The sequence below is a fragment of the Saccopteryx leptura genome, chromosome 10 (assembly GCF_036850995.1).
Source record: "Saccopteryx leptura isolate mSacLep1 chromosome 10, mSacLep1_pri_phased_curated, whole genome shotgun sequence".
Lineage (NCBI taxonomy): Eukaryota > Metazoa > Chordata > Mammalia > Chiroptera > Emballonuridae > Saccopteryx > Saccopteryx leptura.
The window spans coordinates 36,287,521-36,312,484 of NC_089512.1; the positions used below are offsets into that span (position 1 = coordinate 36,287,521).

Here is a 24,964-nt window from a genome sequence, read left to right on the forward strand (position 1 = left end):
AGCAGTGGATAAAGTGTTGACCTAGAACGCTGAGGTCACCAGTTCAAAACCCTGGGCTTGCCTGGTCAAGGCACATATGGGAGTTGATGCTTCTTGCTCCTCTTCCTTTCTCTCTCACTCTCACTCTTTACTCTCTAAAATGAATAAAAAAATTTTTTAAAAATGAATGCCCTCGATGAAAAGTTTAGATTTGAGCTCAGAAGGTGATGCAGCTGCCTAATGCGGAGATATGTAAGAAGAGCATCCTGACCTGTGGTGGCACAGTGGATAAAGCGTTGACCTGGAATGCTGAGGTTGTCGGTTCAAAACCCTGGGCTTGCCCGGTCAAGGCACATATGGGAGTTGAAGCTTCCTGCTCCTCCCCCTTCTCTCTCTCTCTCTCTCTTTCTCTCTCTCTCTCTCTCTCTCTCTCAATCTCTCTCTCTCTCCTCTAAAATGAATAAATAAATAAAAAAAAATTTTTTTTAAAAAAAGAAGAGCATCCAGACAATAGTAACAATACAGCAAAGGTGATGAGGGGGAGTGTGTCCGGTGTGTTTGAGGATCCGCAGGAAGGCTTGTGTGGCCAAAAGATAATAAGTGAAAGGAGAGAAATAGAAGAGGAAATCCAACAGGTTAAGAAGGCCAGGTGATGAAGAGTCTCATAAACTGTTGTCATTAGGATTTGGGTTGTCATTGCAAGTGAGATGAGCATTCTTTGCAGACTTTAAGTAGAGGAGTGCCATGATTTGACTTGAAGTCATTTGGCTGCTGTGTTAAAAACAGACGACTGTAGCCCTGGCTGGATAACTCGGTTGGGACATCAACCCGAAGTACACCGGTTGCCAGTTCAATCCCTGGTCAGGGCACATACAGGTCGATGTTCCTGTCTCTCTCTCTCTTCCCCTCCCTCTCTCATTAAAATCAATAAATAAAGATTTTTTTTTTTTTTAAAAATAGACCTTTATTTTAGCAATTATTACACATAGTTCAGTGCTTTTCTCATGATGTCAGGATGCCTCAGCATCATGGGGAGGTGAATATTAATAAAATTAGATCCTGGCCCTGGCCCGTTGGCTCAGCGGTAGAGCGTCGGCCTGGTGTGCGGGGGACCCGGGTTCAATTCCCGGCCAGGGCACATAGGAGAAGCACCCATTTGCCTCTCCACCCCCCCCCCTTCCTCTCTGTCTCTCTCTTCCCCTCCCGCAGCCAAGGCTCCATTGGAGCGAGGATGGCCCGGGCGCTGGGGATGGCTCCTTGGCCTCTGCCCCAGGCGCTGGAGTGGCTCTGGTCGCGGCAGAGCAACGCCCCGGAGGGGCAGAGCATCGCCCCCTGGTGGGCAGAGCGTCGCCCCCTGGTGGGCGTGCCGGGTGGATCCCGATCGGGCGCATGCGGGAGTCTGTCTGACTGTCTCTCCCCGTTTCCAGCTTCAGAAAAAATAAAAAAAAAAAAAAAAAAATTAGATCCTGATGGCTGAGTGCCATTACTACTGAGGATGGAGTTAATGTAAAGCTGGAGGAAACTAAATGGAATTAAGGAAGTGAGGAAAGGACTAAATGGAAATGAGGCAAGAAGGCAGGAGATAGGTCGGGGAGAAAGATAGGAGCTAAGGAGCAGTGATGGGGTGAGGGGGTTGTAATCCTGGCAAAAGATGATGGGGTTCAAAGCAGAGTGGTGGCAGAGAAGGGGAGAAACCATTGGTTTCCAGATATAGTTTTTGTTTGTTTGTTCGTTCATTTGTTTAGAAAGAGAAAGACAGGAGGAGGGGAGGAGAGAGATGAGAAGAATCAACTCATAGTTGCTTCCTTCAGTTGTTTATTGATTGTTTCACATACATGCCTTGACCCGGGAGCTCAAGTTGAGCCAGTGACCCCTTGCTCAAGTCAGCAACATTGGGCTTCAAGCCAGCAACCTTTGGATTCAAGCCAGTGACCTTGGGATCACATCAATGATCCTGCGCTTGAGCTGGCAAGCCCGTGCTCTAGTCTGTGACCTCAGGGTTTCAAACTAGGGCCCTCAGCATCCTGGCAGACACTCGAATCAACTGTGCCACCACAAGTAAGGCAGGTTTCCAGATACAGTCTCTGACAGAACCAAGAGGCTTTCCTGACAGACTGAGGATAGGATGTGATAGAAGGAGAGGCGTCAAGGAAGACTCCTAGGGTTTTGGACTGTGACACTAGAAGAAGGAACTTTCCATCAGCTGAAGTGGGGAGACTGTGGGGGGAACAGCCTTGGCAGGATGTGTGGGGGAGGGGTACACAGAGTCGGGAGTTTAGTTTTGGAATGTCTCTTAGATGCCCAAGGGAGTATGTGGAGGACACAGTGGGACATATGAGTCTTGAGTTGGGAAAAGATTGAAATTTGGAAGACCTTAGTGAATTGATGGCTTTTTTTTTTTTTTTACAGAGACAGAGAGTGAGTCAGAGAGAGGGATAGACAGGGACAGACAGACAGGAACGGAGAGAGATGAGAAGCATCAATCATTAGTTTTTCATTGCGCGTTGTAACACCCTAGTTGCTCATTGATTGCTTCCTCATATGCACCTTGACCGCGGGCCTTCAGCAGACCGAGCAACCCCCTGCTCGAGCCAGCGACCTTGAATTCAAGCTGGTGGGCTTTTGCTCAAATCAGATGAGCCCGCGCTCAAGCTGGCAACCTCGGTCCTCTACATCCCAGTCTGACGCTCTATCCACTGCGCCACCGCCTGGCCAGGCGAATTGATGGCTTTTAAAGTTACATGACTGATAAAATCCCACATATTCCATCATCTCTTCAAGGATAAAGTTAGGCTACATAAGTGATTCCATGGAGCACTAGGGTTCTGCGACCAGAGCTGCCAGGACCGGAGAGCTCTTTGCTCTCCCACTGCCAACAAGCAATCCCATATTTTTACAATGAAAATCAGACATACGTTTAGAGGTGGTACAAACTGATATTTATGATGTCTGTACTGTAGTGGAGTAGGTGTGTGTGTGTGTGTGTGTGTATGGGTGTGTGTGTGTGTGTGTGTGGACAGGAGGTGATTTTCCAAATGAAACTATGAATAGTATCTCACTTAAAACTGCCCCATATATCTGCATCCTGACTGGTCAGCCATCAAAGGGATACATGTAAACAGAGGTACACATTAGCAATAGCATGCAGTGGTCCTAAAAAATGCTTGCTGTCATCAATATGTGCTCAAGGTTTCCTCTCTAAAAGATATTTACCAAAAATCGAAGATCTAAAAATGATAGTTCACTTCTTTTCTACCCAATTGAAGATGGCAGTTGAGTATTCAGAAATTCCTTTGACCCTGAGACCATAAACAATTAGTAATTTTAATTGTCGAAAAGTACATCAAGCTAATCCTGGAAGGGGATTTTTTTTTTTTTTTTTTACTTACTGTAAGGGGATTTAAGAAATATGTACTTCTGTCGAGGGCTTTCCCTTTGGGGAGCACACCCACGCCTTCCTCCCCTGCCTCCTTCTCTTCTCCCCCCTGGCGCCCTTGCCTCCCTCTTTCTCCTCAGCTCTAAGGAGCCCCGCCAGACTTGCAGCCAGGGAAGCAGTGGGCGTGGCAGCTGGTCCCAGGCTAACCCCCTGAACCTTTCTTCAAGGCCCTCTTTTCCTGCCTTTCTTCCTGCACCGCCAGTAAATTCTTTCTTTACTTGCTGTGAGAGAGAAAGAGAGAGAGTGACACTTCAGTCAATTGCCCTCCCTGTAAAGGGGGGGAGGTGCTGAGGCCCAAAGGTCAAAGGTCATGCTGGCACTGGGACCTGGGTCATCTCCCAACTCCCAGTCCAGTGCCCTTTTCCCCACACTGTGCTGATTTCAAGGCTGCTTCAGAAACGCCACTGACTGACATTTACAATTGAGGCAGAAGTCAACACCAATGGGTGATTATCATAGTTTTCCAACCCATTAATTTTACATTAATGCTCCCCCTGTTTCCCCACAGTTCTAAGGATCGTCCTCGCCGTTGCCTTTTTCCTGGTGTCTGGTGTCCTACTGGTGCTTCTATTTACCCTCATCCGCCATGGGCCCTGCTGGCAGCGAGAATCCTATCGGAGCGTCTGAACAGACGGCTGGGAAGCAGCATCTCTCAGTGACGCAGCATTCGAAGGACAGCTTTACCACGAGGGCATCACCCTGCCCACACTCTTCCTCTGGAGTCTGCCTAGAGCAGGAACTTACCATAATGCAGGGACAGCTGTTGGCCCAACTGATGAACGGACACTCGGGTTGCTTAGTTAGGACTCCTCAGTGTAGAAACACGCTCTCTGCCAAGGGTAGTTGTAGTCTCTGGCACAGGTGTCCAGAGAGAAACGAGAACTCAAACTCCAATTAGCATTTTGCCTGTAAAGATCCAAAGAATACAAGGTGTGACAGAGCCATTGATTAAAGAAGACTGGATAATGGGAGAAAATTAAAGGAGTAGAATGTTATAGGATGATTCTTAAGAAGTAAGACCCAATCAGAAAGTTTAATAAATTATTTTTTCAGCCATTAATTAATACAAACATACACACTCTGGCCCAGGGTTTGACCGCCAACACATACATACACATATCTATATTGAAAATGCCTTAGAAAGAGGTATTTAGGCCCTGCCCGGTTGGCTCAGCAGTAGAGAGTCGGCCTGGCATGCAGGAGTCCTGTGTTCGATTCCCGGCCAGGGCACACAGGAGAGGCGCCCATTTGCTTCTCCACCTCTCCCCCTCTCCTTCCTCTCTGTCTCTCTCTTCCCCTCCCGCAGCGAGGCTCCATTGGAGCAAAGATGGCCTGGGCGCTGGGGATGGCTCTGTGGCCTCTGCCTCAGGCGCTAGAATGGCTCTGGTTGCAACAGAGCTATGCCCCAGAGGGGCAAAGCATCGCCCCCTGGTGGGCCTGCCGGGTGGATTCTAGTTGGGCGCATGCGGGAGTCTGTCTGACTGCCTCCCCGTTTCCAGCTTAGGAAAAATGAAAAAAAAAAGAAAAAAAAAAAGAAAGAGGTATTTAATTCTCATAAACTATAGTATCAACTACGTTAGTTGTAGTTCAGGTCATTTTCCCCACAATTTCTACAACAGAGAATAACGAGAAAATCCATGTACACATTGTTGTTGTTGTTGTTGTTTGATTTTGGGTTTTGTTTGTTTGTTTTTACCTCAACTATCAGAGCTGGATATTTTTAAAGTTCTGATTTCCTTATTTCATTTTAAAATTAAGAGGTTTTATTTTGATAAGGGTTATTCATGGCCATGGCAAAAGGATAATGTATTTTAATTGCTACAAATAGATGTGAATTTCTCAAGTGATCAGGAAGATGGAAAAGTAGCCTGAAGGATGATGACCAGTTGCCTCGGCTCCATGCTGGCTTTAGGCCAAACTGGAACATATTTTTTAAATTTTTAAACCTTAGTTTCATAGGCTAGAAATGGAGAGTCCTGACTAGATTAACATAGAAGTCACATCTAGTTCTCACATTCGTGTGAACAATTTTTTCATTTTGTACTCTAGACTGGTCATTGTCCAAGAAAGCACTTTCATGAATGGTAGTACCATTGTAGTAAGCCTGAAATTTATTCTTAACAATTTTATTCTGCATTGAGCTTCCAACCATCCAGTTGGTGGGAAATTCAGTCTCCTTCATTGGTGGTATTCTTCATCAACTCAGGTTCAACTAAAGGTCCCAGAGGTACCTGGTAGGAAAAGACAGATAAGGGTCCACTAGGCCGCTGTCCAAACTGGTCTCCAATCTGCTCACTTTCCATTCCCACGTGGTGTTCTGAAAGTAGGCGGAGGAGATCTGTGCCATGGCTCCCAAGGCCACACGCTTGGAGTTAGCCAGCCTGGCCCTGTCCAGTCCCCCGCTGGGGTGATAACTGCAAGCAGTGCTGGGAATTTTTTTTTTTATAAATAAATTTTTAGTTTAATGGGGTGACATCAATAAATCAGGGTACATATATTCAAAGAAAACATTTCCAGGTTATCTTGTCATTCAATTCTGTTGCATACCCATCACCCAAAGTCAGATTGTCTTCCGTCACCTTCTATCTAGTTTTCTTTGTGCCCCTCCCCCTCCCCCTCTCCCTCCTTCCCTCCCCCTGCCCCCCGTAACCACCACACTCTTGTCCATGTCTCTTAATCTCGTTTTTATGTCCCACCAATGTATGGAATCCTGCAGTTCTTGTTTTTTTCTGATTTACTTATTTCACTCCATATAATGTTATCAAGATCCCACCATTTTGTTGTAAGTGATCCGATGTCATCATTTCTTATGGCTGAATAGTATACCATGGTGTATATGTGCCACATCTTCTTTATCCAGTCTTCTATTTTTTTTTTTTACAGTGATTAAAGCCTTTAAGCAAACTCTTGGCCAATACAGCAAGAATCCATGAAAGAGTAGTGTCCTTAACATGTTCACCAACTGCTGGGATCTTTGACATGCACAGAACGCTCTCAGAACCCTACCCCATCTCTTAGACTCGGAAATCTTCCTCTCCCCTTGGATTCCACAGCTTCCACCTGTAAAACTCCAAGCACCTACCTCTACCATTCTGACTTTCTACATAATTCTCCCTGAGCCAAGGCTATTGCAAACAAAAGCCTGAAAAATTGTCTTCTCTTGCCTGGCAACTGCTGCATTCTTCTGGAACATAAGAGGCACACAGGCAAAAAAAAAAAAAAAAAAAAAAAGAAAGATTTGGCTACATTCTTGGCTTGGGAAAGGGAAAAACATCTATAGCAGCAAGAACAAAGGAGACAGTTCTGTCTCCATAAAGTAGCCAGCCCTTTCAGTAAGGAAGCCACACTATCTTATGCTAATAAGTGATGAGACTTTAAAATAGAAGAATGAACAAAACTGCAAGTCATGGATTTTCACATTCATTCAACAGACATCTATTTGCTAATGCCTGGTTAGATGCTAAGCTGTCCATCGCTAATGCGATTATTAAGATGTTTGTCTCCAACAAACTATCTTATACAGGGTCTACAACATGTAAAAGTAAAAACTTTCACAATCTTTTCCTCAGATATTGTCTTACCATTAATGGCTAAAAGGACCTCTATTTTCTGTTGGTTCTGAGAGATTTTTTCACATCCCCCTTTCTTTTCCTTCTACCATCTCTCTGGGTCCTGCCCATAGAGTATAAAAAGCTCTCATTCCCAACTTAGTTGTTTCTTTTACCTTCCACAGAACTACACTGTTGATTAATGCTGAAATTGCTTTTCATACTTCATGGCAGTATTCATATGTGACAAATGAAAACTCAAAATGACAAATAATCTGTAGTGATAAAGCAGAGAGCACAAATGTACTGTAACATTTCTCAGAAAATAAGTTAATCATCCAAATTCACTAGGAAAGTATCTGTACTGATAAAAGTGACTTTTTGAGATGGGTCAGGAAAAAACCAGTCCAGTTGACATGATGATGAATAATATTGTTAGAAAGAGAATTGCTGGGGTTGAGATAAGCTCTGCTCTGAAACGCATTCCCCGCATTTGAACCACTATGGGGGCCTTTGAACAGAATTAGAATATGGACTACATCAATGTAGGGACATTCCCTACTATAAAAAATATCAGCATTGTAGGCCCTGGCCGGTAGGCTCAGTGGTAGAGCGTCAGCCTGGCATGCGGGGGACACATAGGAGAAGCGCCCATTTGCTTCTCCACCCCCCCCTCCTTCCTCTCTGTCTCTCTCTTCCCCTCCCGCAGCCAAGGCTCCATTGGAGCAAAGATGGCCCGGGAGCTGGGAATGGCTCCTTGGCCTCTGCCCCAGGCACTAGAGTGGCTCTGGTTGTGGCAGAGCGACACCCCGGAGGGGCAGAGCATCGCCCCTGGTGGGCGTGCCGGGTGGATCCCGGTCGGGCGCATGCAGGAGTCTGTCTGACTGTCTCTCCCCATTTCCAGCTTCAGAAAAATACAAAAAAAAAATATATATATATATATATATATCAGCATTGTATACATAAGAAAGTTCTAAGGAAGAGTTGTAGGTAGCATATTCCTAGCTAGAATGGCATTGGGTAAAGAAAGTATTGAGAAAATATGACTACAAAAAGAATAACTTGAGGCATTGGAAGGACACAAGCATTAGCTCTAATAGCCAAACATTTTATGGGAGTCATTCAACAAACAAACCTTTTTTAAAAAAAAAATTTATTGAAATTTTTGGGTGACATTGATTAATAAAATTATACAGGTTTCAGCTATACAAGTCTATAATACATCATCTGGATATTGCATTTCTTTTCTCAATCATGTTTCCTATTTTCTCAACTTCCCATTGTTTGTCTTGTCCTAATATTGTTGCCATTGTTTCTTTCTTCATAGCTGGGATGGTGGGGTGCTTGGTAAGTGAAATCCAAAGTGTTAGTTTTCTCTTTTAAAACTGTCTTTATAGAAACCCCATTTGAACAATAAGGGATACATAGACAATATGGGGTATTTGGGTGCTTTAGATCAGGGCTAATAGAAATATAATGCAAGCCACAGATGAGAGTCACATATGAGATTTCAAATTTTCTAACAGCCACATTTTATTTTTATTTTTTACTTTTTTTTTTTTTCCAAAGTGAGAAGCAGGGGGAGGTAGACAGACAAACTCCCACATGCGCTCAACTGGGATCCACCTGGCATGCCCACCAGGAGGCGATGCTCTGCTCATCTGGGGTGTTGCTCTGCTGCAACTGAAGCCATTCTAGCGTCTGAAGCAGAGGCCATGGAGCCATCCTCAGCGCCTGGGCCAACTTTGCTCCAATGGAGTCTTGGCTGTGGGAGGGGAAGAGAGAGACAGAGAGAAAGGAGAAGGGGAGGAGTGGAGAAGCAGATGGGTGCTTCTATTATATGTGCCCTGGCCGAGAATCAAACCGGGGACTTTCACACACCGGGCTGACACTGTACCACTGAGCCAACCAGCCAGGGCCAACAGCCACATTTTAAAAAGGTAAAAATAAAGAATGAAGTTAAATCTAATAATAAAATTTATTTCACCAATGCATCTAAAATATCACTTCAACATATAATCAATATTTTTAAAATACTAATGAGATATTTTAGTATTTTTTGTTGTTGTTGTTTTTTATTTGTATTTTTCTGAAGCTGGAAACGGGGAGAGACAGTCAGACAGACTCCTGCATGCGCCCAACCGGGATCCATCCAGCACGCCCACCAGGGGGCAACGGTCTGCCCACCAGGGAGCAATGCTCTGCCCCTCCGGGGCATCGCTCTGTCGCGACCAGAGCCACTCCAGCGCCTAGGGCAGAGGCCAAGGAGCCATCCCCAGCGCCCGGGCCATCTTTGCTCCAATGGAGCCTCGCTGCGGGAGGGGAAGAGAGAGACAGAGAGGAAGGAGAGGGGGAGGGGTAGAGAAGCAGATGGGCGCCTCTCCTATGTACCCTGGCGGGGAATCGAACCCAGGACTTCTGCACACCAGGCCGACGTTCTACCACTGAGCCAACTAGCCAGGGCCGAGATATTTTAGTTTTTTATACTAAGTATTTGAAATATCATTTTTTCTTTTTTAATCTCATAGCATATTTCAATTTAGACTAGGCACATTCAAGTCTCACTAGCTATATGTGGCTGGTGTTGGCCATATGGGACAGTACCACTTTAGACCATTAGATAACAATCTTTTTGAAACAGAAAGAATGTATTCTTTGTTTTAATTTGTAAAATCCACTTTCAGGTTATTGTGAAAAAATAAGAGTCATATTTTTATGTCTACATCTTACTATTTTTGCATGCATGCTGAATCAATAAAAGATTTTTCTGAAATGTTTTATTTGTAAACCTGCCTTAAGTAGCAACTTACACTTTTTCTAAAAACTACCCTAAACTAAATAAATAAGTTCCTCTTCTTATTAAATGTCTTAAGAAAAAAATTGACAACATGCTTAGAAAATAAGTACTGCTAGATTTTGGGGGGAGGGTGTCTTTTAAAAGTTTTATTAATTTTTTTATATGTAATTGTATTCAAAACAAAAATAAATGCAGATAAAACAAAAGAGTATAAAATACAAAGTAAAAACTCTTCCTGCCCATTTCCAATCATTCGAGGCAACGCTATCAACAATATCTGGTTTTCATTTCCCTAGTGATTCACATGAATTTTATGAACTATTATACTTTTACCTCTATTTTCTAAAATTTCACATCTTTCACTGCTCTTAAAACACATGCTGTCCTCTTACTTGTATATTTTTTTTTATTGAAGTAATTTTTAAAGGGTACATGAGCACTAAGCTTTTCTGAGTCTTTTGTTTTTTTTTTTGTATTTTTCTGAAGCTAGAAACGGGGAGAGACAGTCAGACAGACTCCTGCATGCGCCCGACCAGGATCCACCCGGCACGCCCACCAGGGGCTCTGCCCCTCAGAGGCGTTGCTCTGCCGCGACCAGAGCCACTCCAGCGTCTGGGGCAGAGGCCAAGGAGCCATCCCCAGCGCCCGGGCCATCTTTGCTCCAATGGAGCCTCGGCTGCGGGAGGGGAAGAGAGAGACAGAGAGGAAGGAGAGGGGGAGGGGTGGAGAGGCAGATGGGCGCCTCTCCTGTGTGCCCTGGCCGGGAATCGAACCCGGGACCTCTGCATGCCAGGCCGACGCTCTACCACTGAGCCAACCGGCCAGGGCCCGCTTTAAAATTTTATAGAAGAGGAGCCAAGTCTTTTGAACCAATTTTTTGCTATGTATTTTTGTGTTAGAAGTTACTATTCTTAGTGAAGTGACTCAAAAGGAATTTTCTTCAATCCAATATCCCTATGTTTGGGTCATTAATCATTACCAAATACAGAGAACAGGAGAATAGGATAGCAGAGCCAAACTGTTTGGCTTCAAATCCAAGCTCTACCACTTACTAGCCATATGATCCTGGACAAGTTATTTAATTTCTTTATGTCTCAGTTTCCTTATCTGTAAAGTATGAATAATTGTGATACCTACTTCAGAGAACTATTACAGAAGTAAATGGATTAATACTTGTAAAGTGTCAGGAACAATGCCTGGCACATAGTGGACACCATACAAGTGCTGGTTAAATAAAATATTGAATGAAAAGGGTAGGAATTTATCATTCCCATTCTTATTTTGAGTTTTATGAAGTTGAAACAATGATAAGATGTCATTTTTTATTAATTCTCTGTATACTCTTGAAAATGTTTTTTTGTTTTTCAATCTTCTTATACGACATCTTGAAATGACAACTGTTATTAAAATGATGAAAGTTTTATTTGCTGGAAAAACAAAAAAACTTCAGAGCTTATTAAAACTGTTACTTTGAGAATTTCTTTCTTTCTTTCTGAGAGAACACAATATTCCTAATATTCTCAAGAAGAAGAAAACAACTAGATTTTAGCACAGGTCAACTGTAATAAAAGGCTTAGAAAATAAGTCAAAATGTGAAGACAGATTCCACAGTGAAGCCAGCTTCAGTTCACAAATGTGAAGGTAAATGTTGCAGAAGGAACAAAACCCAGCAAGCCATTGCTTTTCTAAAGATTTGTTATCTTGTTAGTAATAAAGTAGAATAATTTAAATAAAGTAGAATAGCATTCAATGTATGTGGTAGATACCTTTCGACTTTTCTAGTCTCTTGCTATATCTCAACTTTTTTCTTAGAATTATGGAAGTAAATTGCCTCTTTTTTGCCCAAGTTTTATTGACCACATTGAATTATATAGTTTTGGGAATTAGTTAATTAGTCTCAGTTAATGCCTAAGAAGTTACTTTTCATTAAAATGTAGAAAAAGTACCCATATGGATGGGAATTGTACACTTGGAGTATCTTAATTTCATTAAAGCAATTGAAAAAAAAAAACATTTCTGTAATCAACAAATACATTTTGTATATATATATTTTTTAATAAACACTTATAAGCCATTTAGTATGTGCTAGTCCTGTGAGGCAAGTACTAATAGTAACATCATGCCCATTTTACAGATGGGGAGACTGAGGCTAAGTAATCTATCTACAATAAAGAGAGCTGGAAGGTGGCAATGATGGGATTTGAACTCAAGCTGTCTTCACTCGACACTATACTTTTAAACTGCTGAGCCACACTGCGTTTCTTTGAAGAAAAGTACTTGATAAGATTTTTAGAAAATCATACCTCACTCTTATTTTATTTTGTTGTTATTCCTATCCAAAAATGTCTCTTACTTGTGTGGCATTAATGCCTGAAGGAAACTGACTGCTAAGATGATACGTGAGGACCATCCAAAAGAAACATCACTTTATTTTGAGAATTTCAAACTTGATGCCTCTTAATGAAAGTTAAGGGTTCTTTTTTTTACACTTTATTCAGGAAAATAACATTCCTATTTGGCCACTCAAAGTCCTTGAAAGATTTGGGAAATACTAGCTCTATTCTCATAAAACATCTAATTCTCTTCTAATTCTCTTGATTAAATTGACCTGCCACCTGACCAGGTGGTGGCACAGTTGATAGAGTATTGGACTGGGATGTGGAGGACCCAGATTCGAAAACCCGAGGTTGCCGGCTTGAGCACAGGGTCACCAGCTTGAGCGCCGGGTTGCCCGCTTGAGCACGGTATCATAGACATGACCCCATGGTCACTGGTTTGAGGCCAAAGGTTGCTGGCTTGAACCCAAGGTCACTGGCTTGAGCAAGGGGTCACTCACTCTGCTGTAGCCCCGGGTCAAGGTACATATGAGAAAGTAATCAATGAACAACTAAGGAGTTGCAATGAAGAATTGACGCTTCTCATCTCTCTCCCTTCCTATCTACCTGTCAATATCTGTCCCTCTCTCTGACTCTCTCTCTCTGTCTCTTTCAAAAATTAATTAATTAAGGTCAATTTAAAAATTGACCTGCCGCAATTACATAATATGACCTTAAGCTTGTGGTTTTTGTGTAGATGCAATAAAGTGTGAAGATGGGGTTTGATACTCTCAATTTGGAACTAATATATCCAGATCAACAATCCAATATGTTGATAAAGCAATCAAATATTTGTTAATATTCATGCTTTCCCTTACCCGCCTAGCAAACAAATTAATGCTGAAACCTCCAGAATTTCCACATCTCTCTCTATTTTTTGTGTTGCAAAGTCACTGCCAAATCATAAAATCACAACTGAATATTATTGAAAGCCCATTATAAACACCTTAAAGAATGATTCAACCTTGACACCAGGGGAGGAAAAATGTCACGTTTCCAGAAACCAAAGCATGTGACAATAAAAGTAATCTGTCTAATAAAAACTTAGCAAATTAGCACAATAATTTTGTATACTGTAACCAGTGTTTTGTAGACCACAATTAATGATCTTTTTCAGAAAAAAATGCTGAAATGAAAATACTGCAGCTTGCCCCATTAAAGATATATTGTCTTCTTGGAAGGCAGATATAGTGCTATTTTAGAGCGGTCAGATGGGAAATAAAATAGACTGAGGCAAAGAACTGCTGGCATTTTTTTTTTTTTTTTGTATTTTTCTGAAGCTGGAAACAGGGAGGCAGGCAGACACACTCCCGCACACGCCCAACAGGGATCCACCTGGCATGCCCACCAGGGGGTGATGCTCTGCCCATCTGGGGCATCGCTCTGCTGCAATCAGAGCCATTCTAGTGCCTGAGGCAGAGGCCATGGAGCCATCCTCAGCGCCTGGACCAACTTTGCTCCAATGGAGCCTTGGCTGCAGGAGGGGAAGAGAGAGATAGAGAGAAAGGAGAAGGGGTGGGGTGGAGAAGCAGATGGGCACTTCTCCTGTGTGCCCTGGCCGGGAATCGAACCCAGGACTTTCACATGCCCAGCTGATGCTCTACTGTAGAGCCAACCAGCCAGGGCAGAACTGCTGGCATTTGATGTTGGTTCAGTGAATGTGAATAAATGATTCCATTTCTCTATTCCTCTCTCCTTTGCAAACTCCTATGTTTGTAACACCCACATGCTAATGTCAAGCATTTTAATTTCACCTTCACATTTGGGCTATAGCTGCACTATTTATGGCTTAATATATCTTTTAATGTACTCCTTTTAAAATGTTATCCTACCCTATGTGTGAACTCAGAAAACCTGGCTATATTCTCATATTCATTAAACTAAACTATTATAATCATAAAAAGTTGATATGTATAGTATCCAAAATTATATGTGGCACATATGTATTTTAGAAACCACTTAAGTAATTCAAGAACCATTGAAAATAATTCTAGAGATATCCATTTGGTCCTTAGTGGGAGCTATATGTACCTAACAATGTTTCTAATGTATGAACTCACTTAAACCTCACCATGAAAAGGCTACTATTTTATGTTCATTTACAGAATGTGCAAACTGAGGCACAGAGAGATTAAGTCACATGCCCCAGTCACACAGCAGGCCCTGTGGCTGAGCCACATTTCAGTCAGGACATGATGCAACAGTGCCCTTCTGATTGTGCTTCAGACCCAATCCAAGTGTTCATATACACAGAAATTGCTTCCATTTCCATTATCTTCTCTTCAATCCTCTACTACTCTTCCCCTGGGGAAAGTATAACCTCTGAGAATCTTTGAGAACCAATCCAGAAATTAGCATTTGGGAATGATCCTGGGGCTAATCTCAGATCCTAGAAAGTAGGTTAGGGTGCCATGGAGATGTAGGTCATCTGTTGGGCCTTATACTTTCATCCCATGATGTTACTCCCTGTGGTTCTTTGCAGACACCAAGATGCTATGTAAGCCTCACTATGTAACCATTTCTGAGTCCCTCTTTTATGCCTGTCAATTTGCTAATCCATGTGAGGGATAAAAGAGACATGCTGAGCATGGTATTGGCCTCTATTCTACCTATTATTATCAAACTAACTACCCTAAAATCCAGTGGCTTAAAACAAGCATTTTCTTTTGTTCACAATACTATGGATCAAGAATTCTGGAAAAGCTCAGAGGGACAGAACCTAAAAGCTCCACTTCCAAGATGACTTCTTCACCCAGGTATATGGTACTTCAATGTTCCTGGGTCATCTTTTCTCTCCACATGGTGTTTCACCCTCCAGGGCCTCCTCATACGGCTTGAGCTTTTCACAGCATGGTGGTCTGGGAAAACTGCACCTCTTACATAGTGTCTGGCTTCTACGAGGAAGGAAATTAACAGATCAGTTAAAGCTATGCTCAAACTGACGTGGTATCACATCTAATATATTCTGTTGGTCAAAGGTGTCACAGGTCCATCCAGAGTCAAAGGGGTGGATAAATGTAGAAAGTGTCAAGGTCATACTGTGAAGGAGCATGTGGGGGTGGGAGATATCGATGCCACCATCTTTGAAACATGCAATCTACTATTCTTCAAAGAACTTTTCCTCTAAATCAGGGGTTCATAAAAAAGAGTCCATGGGTAAAATTCAGATCTGTGAACTTAGATGAAAAAAATTTATATCTTTATTTTCCCTAACTTCTAACTAAACTTTAGAAACTCTGTCCACTTTTAATGTAAGCACAAACTGCAGTAGTTATAGCAACACGATATTGTTACCAACAGAAATCACACATACTTTTATAGCACATTCAGTTGGTATAAATATCTCAAAATATCATTTATACTCATAACTCCTTTGAAATGATAGTAGCTAAATAAGCAATATATCACTCTATTACAATTTTGTTTTTATCATTTCAGTAACTGTATATCAAGTAAACCAGTTTCCTTTATAATTTTATATATATTATTCTAAAAATTTAAAAACATTATTCTGGAAAGGGGTTTATAAGCTACACTAGAAAGAAAGAAGTTTTCATGGACCAAAAGAAAGTTTAAGAATTTCTACTTTGGATGAAGATCAAAACATTAAACATTATAGACACAAAATAACTAGAGAAACCATACATAATGATATAACCTAATGTTGAATGATATAGCACAGGCTTTAAGCATTATAACATTTCCTCCTCCTGATGGTACAATTCAACATAACCACTTTTTTTTTTTTTTTTTTTACAGAGGCAGAGATAGACAGGGACAGACAGACAGGAACGGAGAGAGATGAGAAGCATCAATCATCAGTTTCTCGTTGCGCGTTGTGAATTCTTAGTTGTTCATTGATTGCTTTCTCACATGTGCCTTGACCGCGGGCCTTCACCAGACCGAGCAACCCCCTGCTGGAGCCAGCGACCTAGGGTCCAAGCTGGTGAGCTCTTTGCTCAAGCCAGATGAGCCCGCGCTCAAGCTGGCGACCTCGGGATCTCGAACCTGGGTCCTCTGCATCCCAGTCCGGCGCTCTATCCACTGCGCCACCACCTGGTCAGGCAACAGAACCACTTTTTTAAAATGGTTTTTAACAATTGTGTACACTTTTATAATCATGACTATAAGAAGAATTTTTTTTTTGAAAGACCAAAACAGTGGCACATCCTCAAGAAATTTTATAACAGCTAGCATATGGAAAGTATCCTAAGAGATTCCAGAGAGAGAAAAATATGTCCTACAAAGGAACAAAAATGTGAATCCCTAGTGCTATAGCTTCAACTTTCTGAGAAACATAACTATAAACTTAACATTCCACATCCAGTAAACATGTCAAAGAAGTGAGAGAGAAAAATAAAGACACTTTCAGGCATGTAAAATTTCAGAAGGTTTATTTTTCATGCACCCTTTCAAGACAATTACTTAAAGATATTCTTCAACCAAGAAAAGAATAAAGTCCAGGTAAAGACATGAGATCCAAGAACACTGGCTCCAACCTAGGACTAGGGTGAAAGGCAGTCGGGATGAAGGCTGGCATCCAACCCAGCGAGCAGACAGCTGCTCCATACTGGAGTAAGAAGACAGAGGGTTCTGGGTAATTTATCTTCAGTAATTATACTGCACCCCTTACCATGGGTGGACTATATTCAGGAAGATACATAATGTTATTAACTTGATGAAGACATATGACAAAGAGTAAAATAAAATAAGACACTTTGAAATCATAGAGTAATGAACAATATTAACATCATTACAATAATGGAAACGCTGTGTATTGATATGTTCAATTTTAAAATTCAACTGACAAAGCATGCAAGGATTAATTAAGGTTACAGAAGAGATGTAGAAAGTTCACAAAAGTTGGGGGAAGAGTATACAGACAAAAAAATGTCAAAAGAGGTAGAGGGAAGGACAGCGTACTAATTTACTCATTTTGTTAATAATAACTAACACAACATTTACCATATGTTCATTCTAAATTAATTAATCTAATTTCCCAAGATGAGGAAGCTGACACACAGAGAAGCACCCAATTTTCTTTTTTTATTTCTTTCCTTTTTTTAATTTTAATTGAGAGGAGGGGAAAGAGAAAGACAGACTCTTGCATGTACCCTGATCAGGGCCAATGCGCTGCCCATCTGGGGTTGTGCTTGCAACCGAGTTACGGTGCTCACAAAAATTAGGGGATATTTCAAAATGAATATGAAGTGATAAAATATGCCCTAATTTTTGTGAGCAGTATATTTTTAGCACTTGAGGTGAAGGATCCATGTAGCCATCCTCAGTGCTTGGGGCCAACACATTCAAATCAACTGAGCCATGGCTGCAGGAGGAGAAAAGAGGGGGGTAAGGGGTGGAGAAGCAGATGGTCACCCCTCCTGTGTGCTGTGATTGGGAATTGAACCCCAGACTTCCACACGCAGGTTGATGCTCTACCACCAAGCCAAGCAGCCAGGGCAGAAGTAACTAACTTTCAATCATATATTGCTTCTTACTTGATGGAAAGTCAAAGAGATGCACAGATAGTTTGTAATGGCCAAGAAAATAAGAGATTTATATATAATTTCTTTTTTTTTTTCTGTATTTTTCTGAAGCCGGAAACGGGGAGAGACAGTCAGACAGACTCCCGCATGCGCCCAACTGGGATCCACCCGGCACGCCCACCAGGGGGCAATGCTCTGCCCACCAGGGGGCGATGCTCTGCCCCTCCGGGGCGTCGCTCTGTTGCGACCAGAGCCACTCTAGCGCCTGGGGCAGAGGCTGAGGAGCCATCCCCAGCGCCCAGGCCATCTTTGCACCAGTGGAGCCTCGGCTGTGGGAGGGGAAGAGAGAGACAGAGAGGAAGGAGAGGGGGAGGGGTGAAGAAGCAGATGGGCGCTTCTCCTGTGTGCCCTGGCCGGGAATCGAACCCGACACTTCTGCACGCCAGGCCGACCCTCTACCATTGAGCCAACCGGCCAGGGCTATATACAGTTTCTAAAAATCATAACATATCTACCAAAGGTATAATGAAATAAAATTTGATATGTATATGAACCTTGGCAATTTTTATAACTCTACAGGAATTAAATAATTTTCATACAGGTTCATATATGGACAAACCAATGAGGGAAAAATCTAAATTTCAGAAATATGAATAAATGCATAAAGAAAGTTAATATATGATAAAGGTGATGTTTTAGCAACAAAAAAAAAAAAAAGAGAAAAGATTGGGTTAAGCGATTGGTTAGCTATTAAGAAAGAATATATGTATGGAAGTCCAGGGTTCGATCCCTGGTCAGGGCACACAGGAGAAGTGCCCATCTGCTTCTCCACCCCTCCCCCTCTCCTTCCTCTCTGTCTCTCTCTTCCCCTCCCGCAGCCGAGGCTCCATTGGAGCAAAGTTGGCCCAGGTGCTGAGGACGGCTCCACAGCCTCTGCCTCAGGTGCTAGAATGCTCTGGCCACAGCAGAGCAATGCCCCAGATGAGCAGAACATCGCCCCCTGGTGGGCATGCCGGGTAGATCCTGGTAGGGCGCATGCGGGAGTCTGTCTGTCTGCCTCCCTGCTTCTAACTTTGGAAAAATATAAAGAAAAAAAAAGAATATAACAACCTTTACCAAAAATAATTTTATCAAAAAGCATATATTTTTTAAATGAAATCATATATAGTATACTAAGAACACATATAAAATTATACAGATATATGTGTGCATATGTATTTATATATATGTATAATATTGGAATAGAAAAACTTTTTAAAACTTAGAAGTGATAGCCTGACCTGTGGTGGCGCAGTGGATAAAGTGTCAACCTGGAAATGCTGAGGTTGCCGGTTCGAAACCCTGGGCTTGCCTGGTTAAGGCACATATGGGAGTTGATGCTTCCAGCTCCTCCCCCCTTCTCTCTCTCTGTTTCTCTCTCTCCCTCTCTCTCTCCTCTCTAAAAATGAATAAATAAAATTAAAAACAACAACAACAACAAAAACTAAAAAAAAAAACTTAGAAGTGATAATCTATGAAATTAATAAAAATAACTGCATCTGCATTAAAAGTTAGAGCGTGGGAGAAAATAGCATAAACATAGTTAACAAATGACAAACCTAAGGGAAAATGGCAACATGTATAATAGAGGGCCTTCTTCCTTTCCTTTACAGGGAAGGGGTCTTAGAAATTACTAAGAAGAAGGCCAACAATTTAGTAGAAAAACTGGCAAAGGACAATACACAGAAAAGCAAATTACAATCACTTCCTAATGGAACCTTTTCTGAATGATCTGCAGTTTGAATTAGAGCAGAACCACCCCGGGAATCCAGACACTTTGCTGGCATTAGATTTGGCCGTTGAACCAACCTTAGCAACCTTCCTGAAAGCACGTTTAGCGGCTTGGCAGAATAAAGCAAGAATCAGTGTATGTGTGCGCGAGGCTAGGGGGTGGGGAGGGGGAGCAATGGATAAACTAATGGGGCATAAGGAGGTAAAAATGAAGACTGTGAAGAGGAAAAGGAGGAGGAAACTGGACAGGACCGGAGGTCACTGGCTCAAGGGAAGAAGGAGTCAACCCAAGAAACATTTCAAAATATAGAAAAAGAGGGGCTGGTGTTAAGAAAGTCAAATGATTGTGACTCTCAAGCTGGAAAAGTGTGGAGCTGACACAAAAGGGGAAAGGGAGAGATCAAGGGGACCAGAGGTTTCCGTGAGGCTAAATGAAGTTTGGGCACGAAAAGGCTAAGAGGATAGGAGGTTTAGTCAATAAATGGGATATTGGACTTTGATTTATTCCTAAAATGAATCAAACTCTCAAATACAAAATGTGACCCAATAGATGTGAATTGAATTGGAGTAAAAGTAAAGTCATTGGAGTTGAATTCAAGCAATATTAATACTTTGGATGGGTCATCGACAACACCATTGAAAGTCTACAGGATATTAGTATAAACAGAGAAGCTTAAGGGACTGAGACAGAAAAGCTGATACTATGTGAAAGGCCAACCAGATGGCACAGAGAAGCAGCTGTTAGCAAGGCAGACTGGCAGGGAGCAGAGCAGCGGTGAGGACCTGGGCTTTTTGCAAGGTCACAAATGTGGGAGCTGGAATTAAACTGAAGATTTTAAGTTTCTGGTAATTAATAGACCTACTTATGTCTGTTTCATAAGGCTGTTGTGACAATCCAACGAGATGACACATGCAAATAGCCTAGTGGCAGTTGTAGGTATTGTAGGTACAATACCTAGTGGTATTGTAAGTAGTATAATTAGGCTTATACTCCTAGGAGAGAGGAAACACATGTGATTAATCACATTTCACATTTTCATTTGGGAGATGGGATATTTGACAACAGAGTAAGGGACCTGCTGGGGCATGGCACCATTCTGTGATAGTAAACCTATATTATGGAACTGATTTTTTATTCCTAACACTGAATTTAGGTCACTGTGAACAAAACAAATTGCATTTTTAAAATTCCCTAAATGTATATAGGCAAGTAAACACCTGCTTTCAGGTCCATACGGGCAACAGAAAATAGCATCTTAACAAATCCAATGAATAAAACAAAAAGAGTCCTTAAATAATTTTAGTGAAATACAGTATATTACTGTAAGGACAGGCAAAAATATAACTCCTGTCAACCTCTAATCTGTTCTTTCTAGTTTTGTCTTTTCAAGACAGCCATATACAGGAAATCACTCAGTATGTAAGAGACTGACTTCTACACTTAGCTTGATTTTGAGATTCAACCAAGTTGTCATGTGTATCAAGAGCTCGTTACTTTTTACTGCTGTATGGTATTCCTTAGTATAAATATACCATATTTAGTTTATTCATACACTGAAGGAAATTTGTGTTGTTTCAAACACAGCTATAATAAACATTTGTGTACAGGCTTTTGTGTAGATGTATACATTTTTATTTCTTAATAAAACAGTTACCAAAAGTCGAATTTTTGTGCCATACAATAATTTTATGCTTAACTTGATAGGAAAGTATCAAACAGTTTCCAGAGTGGCTGTGCAATTTTGCATTCCCAACAGCAATGTATGACAGTTCTGGTTGCTCCACACCCTCAGCAGCACTTGGAGTTGTCAGCAAGTCTTATTTTAGCCACTCAGAAATGTAGCGGTATCTCATTATTTGCATTTCCCTACTAGCTAACGATGTTAAACACTTTATTCATGTGTCTTATTTGTCATCCATTTTATCTCTTTGGTGAAGTGTCCATCCATGTCTTTGGTGGATTTTTTTTTTAATTTTTATTTATTGATTTTAGAGAGTGGGGAGGGAGAGAGAAGAAGGGATGAGGAGCAGGAAGCCTCAACTTATAGTTGCTTCTCATATGTGCCTTGACCAGGCGATCCCAGGGTTTCTAACCAACAACCTCTGCATTCCAAATCGATGTTTTATCCCCTGCATCACCACAGGTCAGGCTGGATTTTTAATTAGGTGTTTGTTTTCTTGTTGTTGAGTTTTGAGCGTTCTTTTTATAATCTGGATAAAAGTCCTCTGTCAAGATGTATATAATTTGCAACTATTTTCTCCCAGTCTGTAACCTATATTTTCATTCTCCTAACAATGTCTTTTGCAGAGCAAGTTTTTTGTATTGTGATAAAGCTCAATTTATCAATTTTATTTTTTAAGAATCATATTTTTGTTGTCACGTATAAGAATTCATTACTTAATCTAAAATCACATATCTTTTTTTCTACAGGTGTTACAATTTAACAGGGTTTTTTTTGGGGGGGGGAGTTGTATTTTTCCAAAGTTAGAAGCAGGGAGAAAGTCAGACAGACTCCCACAAGCGCCCAACAGGGATCCACCCAGCATGCCCACTAGGGGGCAATGCTCTGCCCATCTGGGGTGCCGTTCCATTGCTCCAGAACCATTCTAGCATCTGAGGCGGAGGCCATGGAGCTGCCCTCAGCGCCTGGGCCAACTTTGCTCCATTGGAGCCTTGGCTGCAGGAAAGGAAGAGAGAGACAGAGAGGAAGGAGAAGGGAAAGGGTGGAGAAGCAGATGGGTGCTTCTCCTGTGTGCCCTGACTGGAAATTGAACCCAGCACTTTCACATGCCAGGCCACTGCTCTACCTCTGAGCCAACTGTCCAGGGCTAGTTTAACATTTTTTAGTTAGGTCTATGATCTAAAAGGTTCTTCCCCCTGATCTATGGCAGTCCAATTGTTCCAACACCATTTGCTGCAAAGACTGTTCATAATACCTTGAGTTGATTTTGCACCTTTGTGAAAATTATAAATTGGTTTCATATGTGTGACTGTTTTTCTGGACTCTCAATTCTGTTACATTGATTTATGAGCCTATCCCTCCAACAATAATATACTGTCTTGATTACTGTAGCTTTATTATGCCCTTAAATTAGGTAGTGTAATATGCTAAAACATAATTTTCAAAAACAATTAAAGTATGAATTTCATACAGATATAAAAATGAAAACATGTAAAATATTTTATTTCACTTGCTGATAAGGGAACCAAGCAGGTGTTATAAATCATTCAAAGGAAATGTAAAAAGAACTTGCAGTTATGAAGTAAAGGAAGATTAAAAGGAATTGCAAATAAAAACTAGTCTTTCTACAGGGTGTGAAGAAAGACACTGGAACCTCTACCAGATGAAACAGAATGCCTACCTGTTTTACAGAGTTGCAAAGTATATAGCTTCATTAGAATCAAAGTCTGATAAACATGTAAAGGTATGTGATAAATATGCATATATTTCTATATGAATTGGTCCAAATTTATTCTTCCCTTTTAAAACTGTTGTACCTCTTCTAGTTTTTTGCTTTTTTTTTTTAATCTAATGTTAGAATTAGCTTGTCTATATCTACAAAAAAAATCTTTGTCTTTGGATTGGTATTGTATTAAATCTATTGTTCAGTTTGGGAAGAACTGATATCTTTGCTTTATTGAGTTTTCCAGTTCACAAACACAGTATATTATTTCCATTATTTCAGTTTTCTTTCTTTTATCAGTATTTTGTAGTTTTCAACATACAAATTCTGTACATGTTTTGTTAGGTCTAGAACAAAGTATTTAACTTTGTTAGCTATTGTAAATTATATTTTTAAAATATTTTCCTTTTGCCTAACCTGTGGTGGCGAAGTGAATAGGGTGTCGCCCTGGAATGCTGAGGTCACTGGTTCAAAACCCTGGGCTTGCCTGGTCAAGGCACACAGGAGAAGCAGCTACTATAGTTGACGCTTCCCGTTTCTACCGCCCCCTATCTCCTTCTCTCTCTCTCTCTGGAAAAAAATATTTTTTTGTCTTCTAGTTCTACATTGCTAGTGTATAGAAATGTGATTGAATTGTGAGTAACTTTATATATTGCAACCCTGCTAAACAAATACATTTATTAGTTCCAGGACATCTCTTGTAGATTGCTTGAAATTTTTTACATAGACAATCATGTTATCTGAGAATGTCTTCCTTTCAATCTGGATGTCGTCTTCTTCCTCTTTCTTTTTCTCCTCTCTTCTTTCTCCTCCTCCTCCTCCTCCCCACCTCCTCCTTCTCCTCATTCTTCTTCTTCTCCTCCTCCTCTTCTTCATCTTTTAGCTTACCTCATTGCACTGGCTAAAATTTTCAATGCAGTGTTGAATAAGGGTTGTGAGAAAACATCCTTAACTTATTCATAAGCTTAGCAAGCAAGCATTTCACTGTTAAGTATGCTATTAGCTGTAGATTTTTTTATAGACACTTTATAGCAAGTTAAGAAAATTTCTTCCTACTCTTAATTTCCTGGATGTTTTTTTTGTTTGTTTGTTTGTTTGTTTCATGAAGCTAGACACGGGGAGAGACAGTCAGACAGACTCCCGCATGCGCCCGACCGGGATCCACCCGGCACGCCCACCAGGGGGCGACGCTCTGCCCACCAGGGGGCGATGCTCTGCCCATCCGGGGCTTCGCTCTGCCGCGACCAGAGCCACTCCAGCGCCAAGGAGCCAATCCCAGCGCCCGGGCCATCTTTGCTCCTATGAAGCCTCGGCTGCGGGAGGGGAAAAGAGAGACAGAGAGGAAGGAGAGGGGGAGGGGTGGAGAAGCAGATGGGCGCCTCTCCTGTGTGCCCTGGCCGGGAATTGAACCCAGGACTTCTGCACGCCAGGCCGACGCTCTACCACTGAGTCAACCGGACAGGGCTCCTGGATGTTTTTATACAGAATGATTGTTGGATTTTGTCAAATACTTTCTCTGCATCAATTGATATGCTCATTTGGTTTTTCTTCTTTAGATTTTTAATATAATGGATTATACTGACTGATTTCTAAATAATGAACTAGCCTTTGATCTTGAGGATAAACTCCATTTAGTGTGATGTATTATTCTTTTGATATATTCATCATTTCAATTTGGTAATATTTTATTGAAAATTTTTTGATCCATGTTCATAAGAAAAATTGATTTGTAGTTATTTTTCCTTAAAATGTCTTTGTCTGTTTTTGGCATCAGAATAATACTGGTCTCATGAAATGACTTGGGACTCCTAGGATGGGCTGCTAGAAAAGGTATCCCTACAGACTCGGAACTTCCCCGTAGTTCAGAGATGTATGAGGTGAGCATCCATAATGTTGGAGAATTTTCTAAGACCAAACAAAACAGAATCCCTAGGCTAGCAGATGGCTGATATCACAAAAGCATGTCATTGATAAAAGAGCATTTTTGAAGTCTTTACTGCCTTTTCCTATTACATTGCTTGAGTATACTACCTATTGTCAGTCTAGAGTCTGATAAGGACTTCAAAGACCTTCATCTCACCCACCTTCTTTCAAAATTCTTAACTGAAGAATGTGTGTATCTGTAAGGACCACATGTGGCCCTATAGAACAGAAGCTGGGATGTTTTA

General features: G+C 41.4%; 1 protein-coding gene across 1 annotated transcript in view; it reads left to right on the forward strand.

Moving 5' to 3' along the window:
* Positions 1-7,591, forward strand: part of ACP3 (acid phosphatase 3) — a 61,442-nt gene extending 53,851 nt beyond the window's left edge. Inside the window, exon 11 of the mRNA XM_066350927.1 lies at positions 3,924-7,591. Within this exon, the coding sequence (XP_066207024.1) occupies positions 3,924-4,042 (119 nt within the window). The 3' untranslated portion in view covers positions 4,043-7,591. The remainder of the gene's footprint in view (positions 1-3,923) is intronic.
* Positions 7,592-24,964: the final 17,373 nt, after the last annotated feature.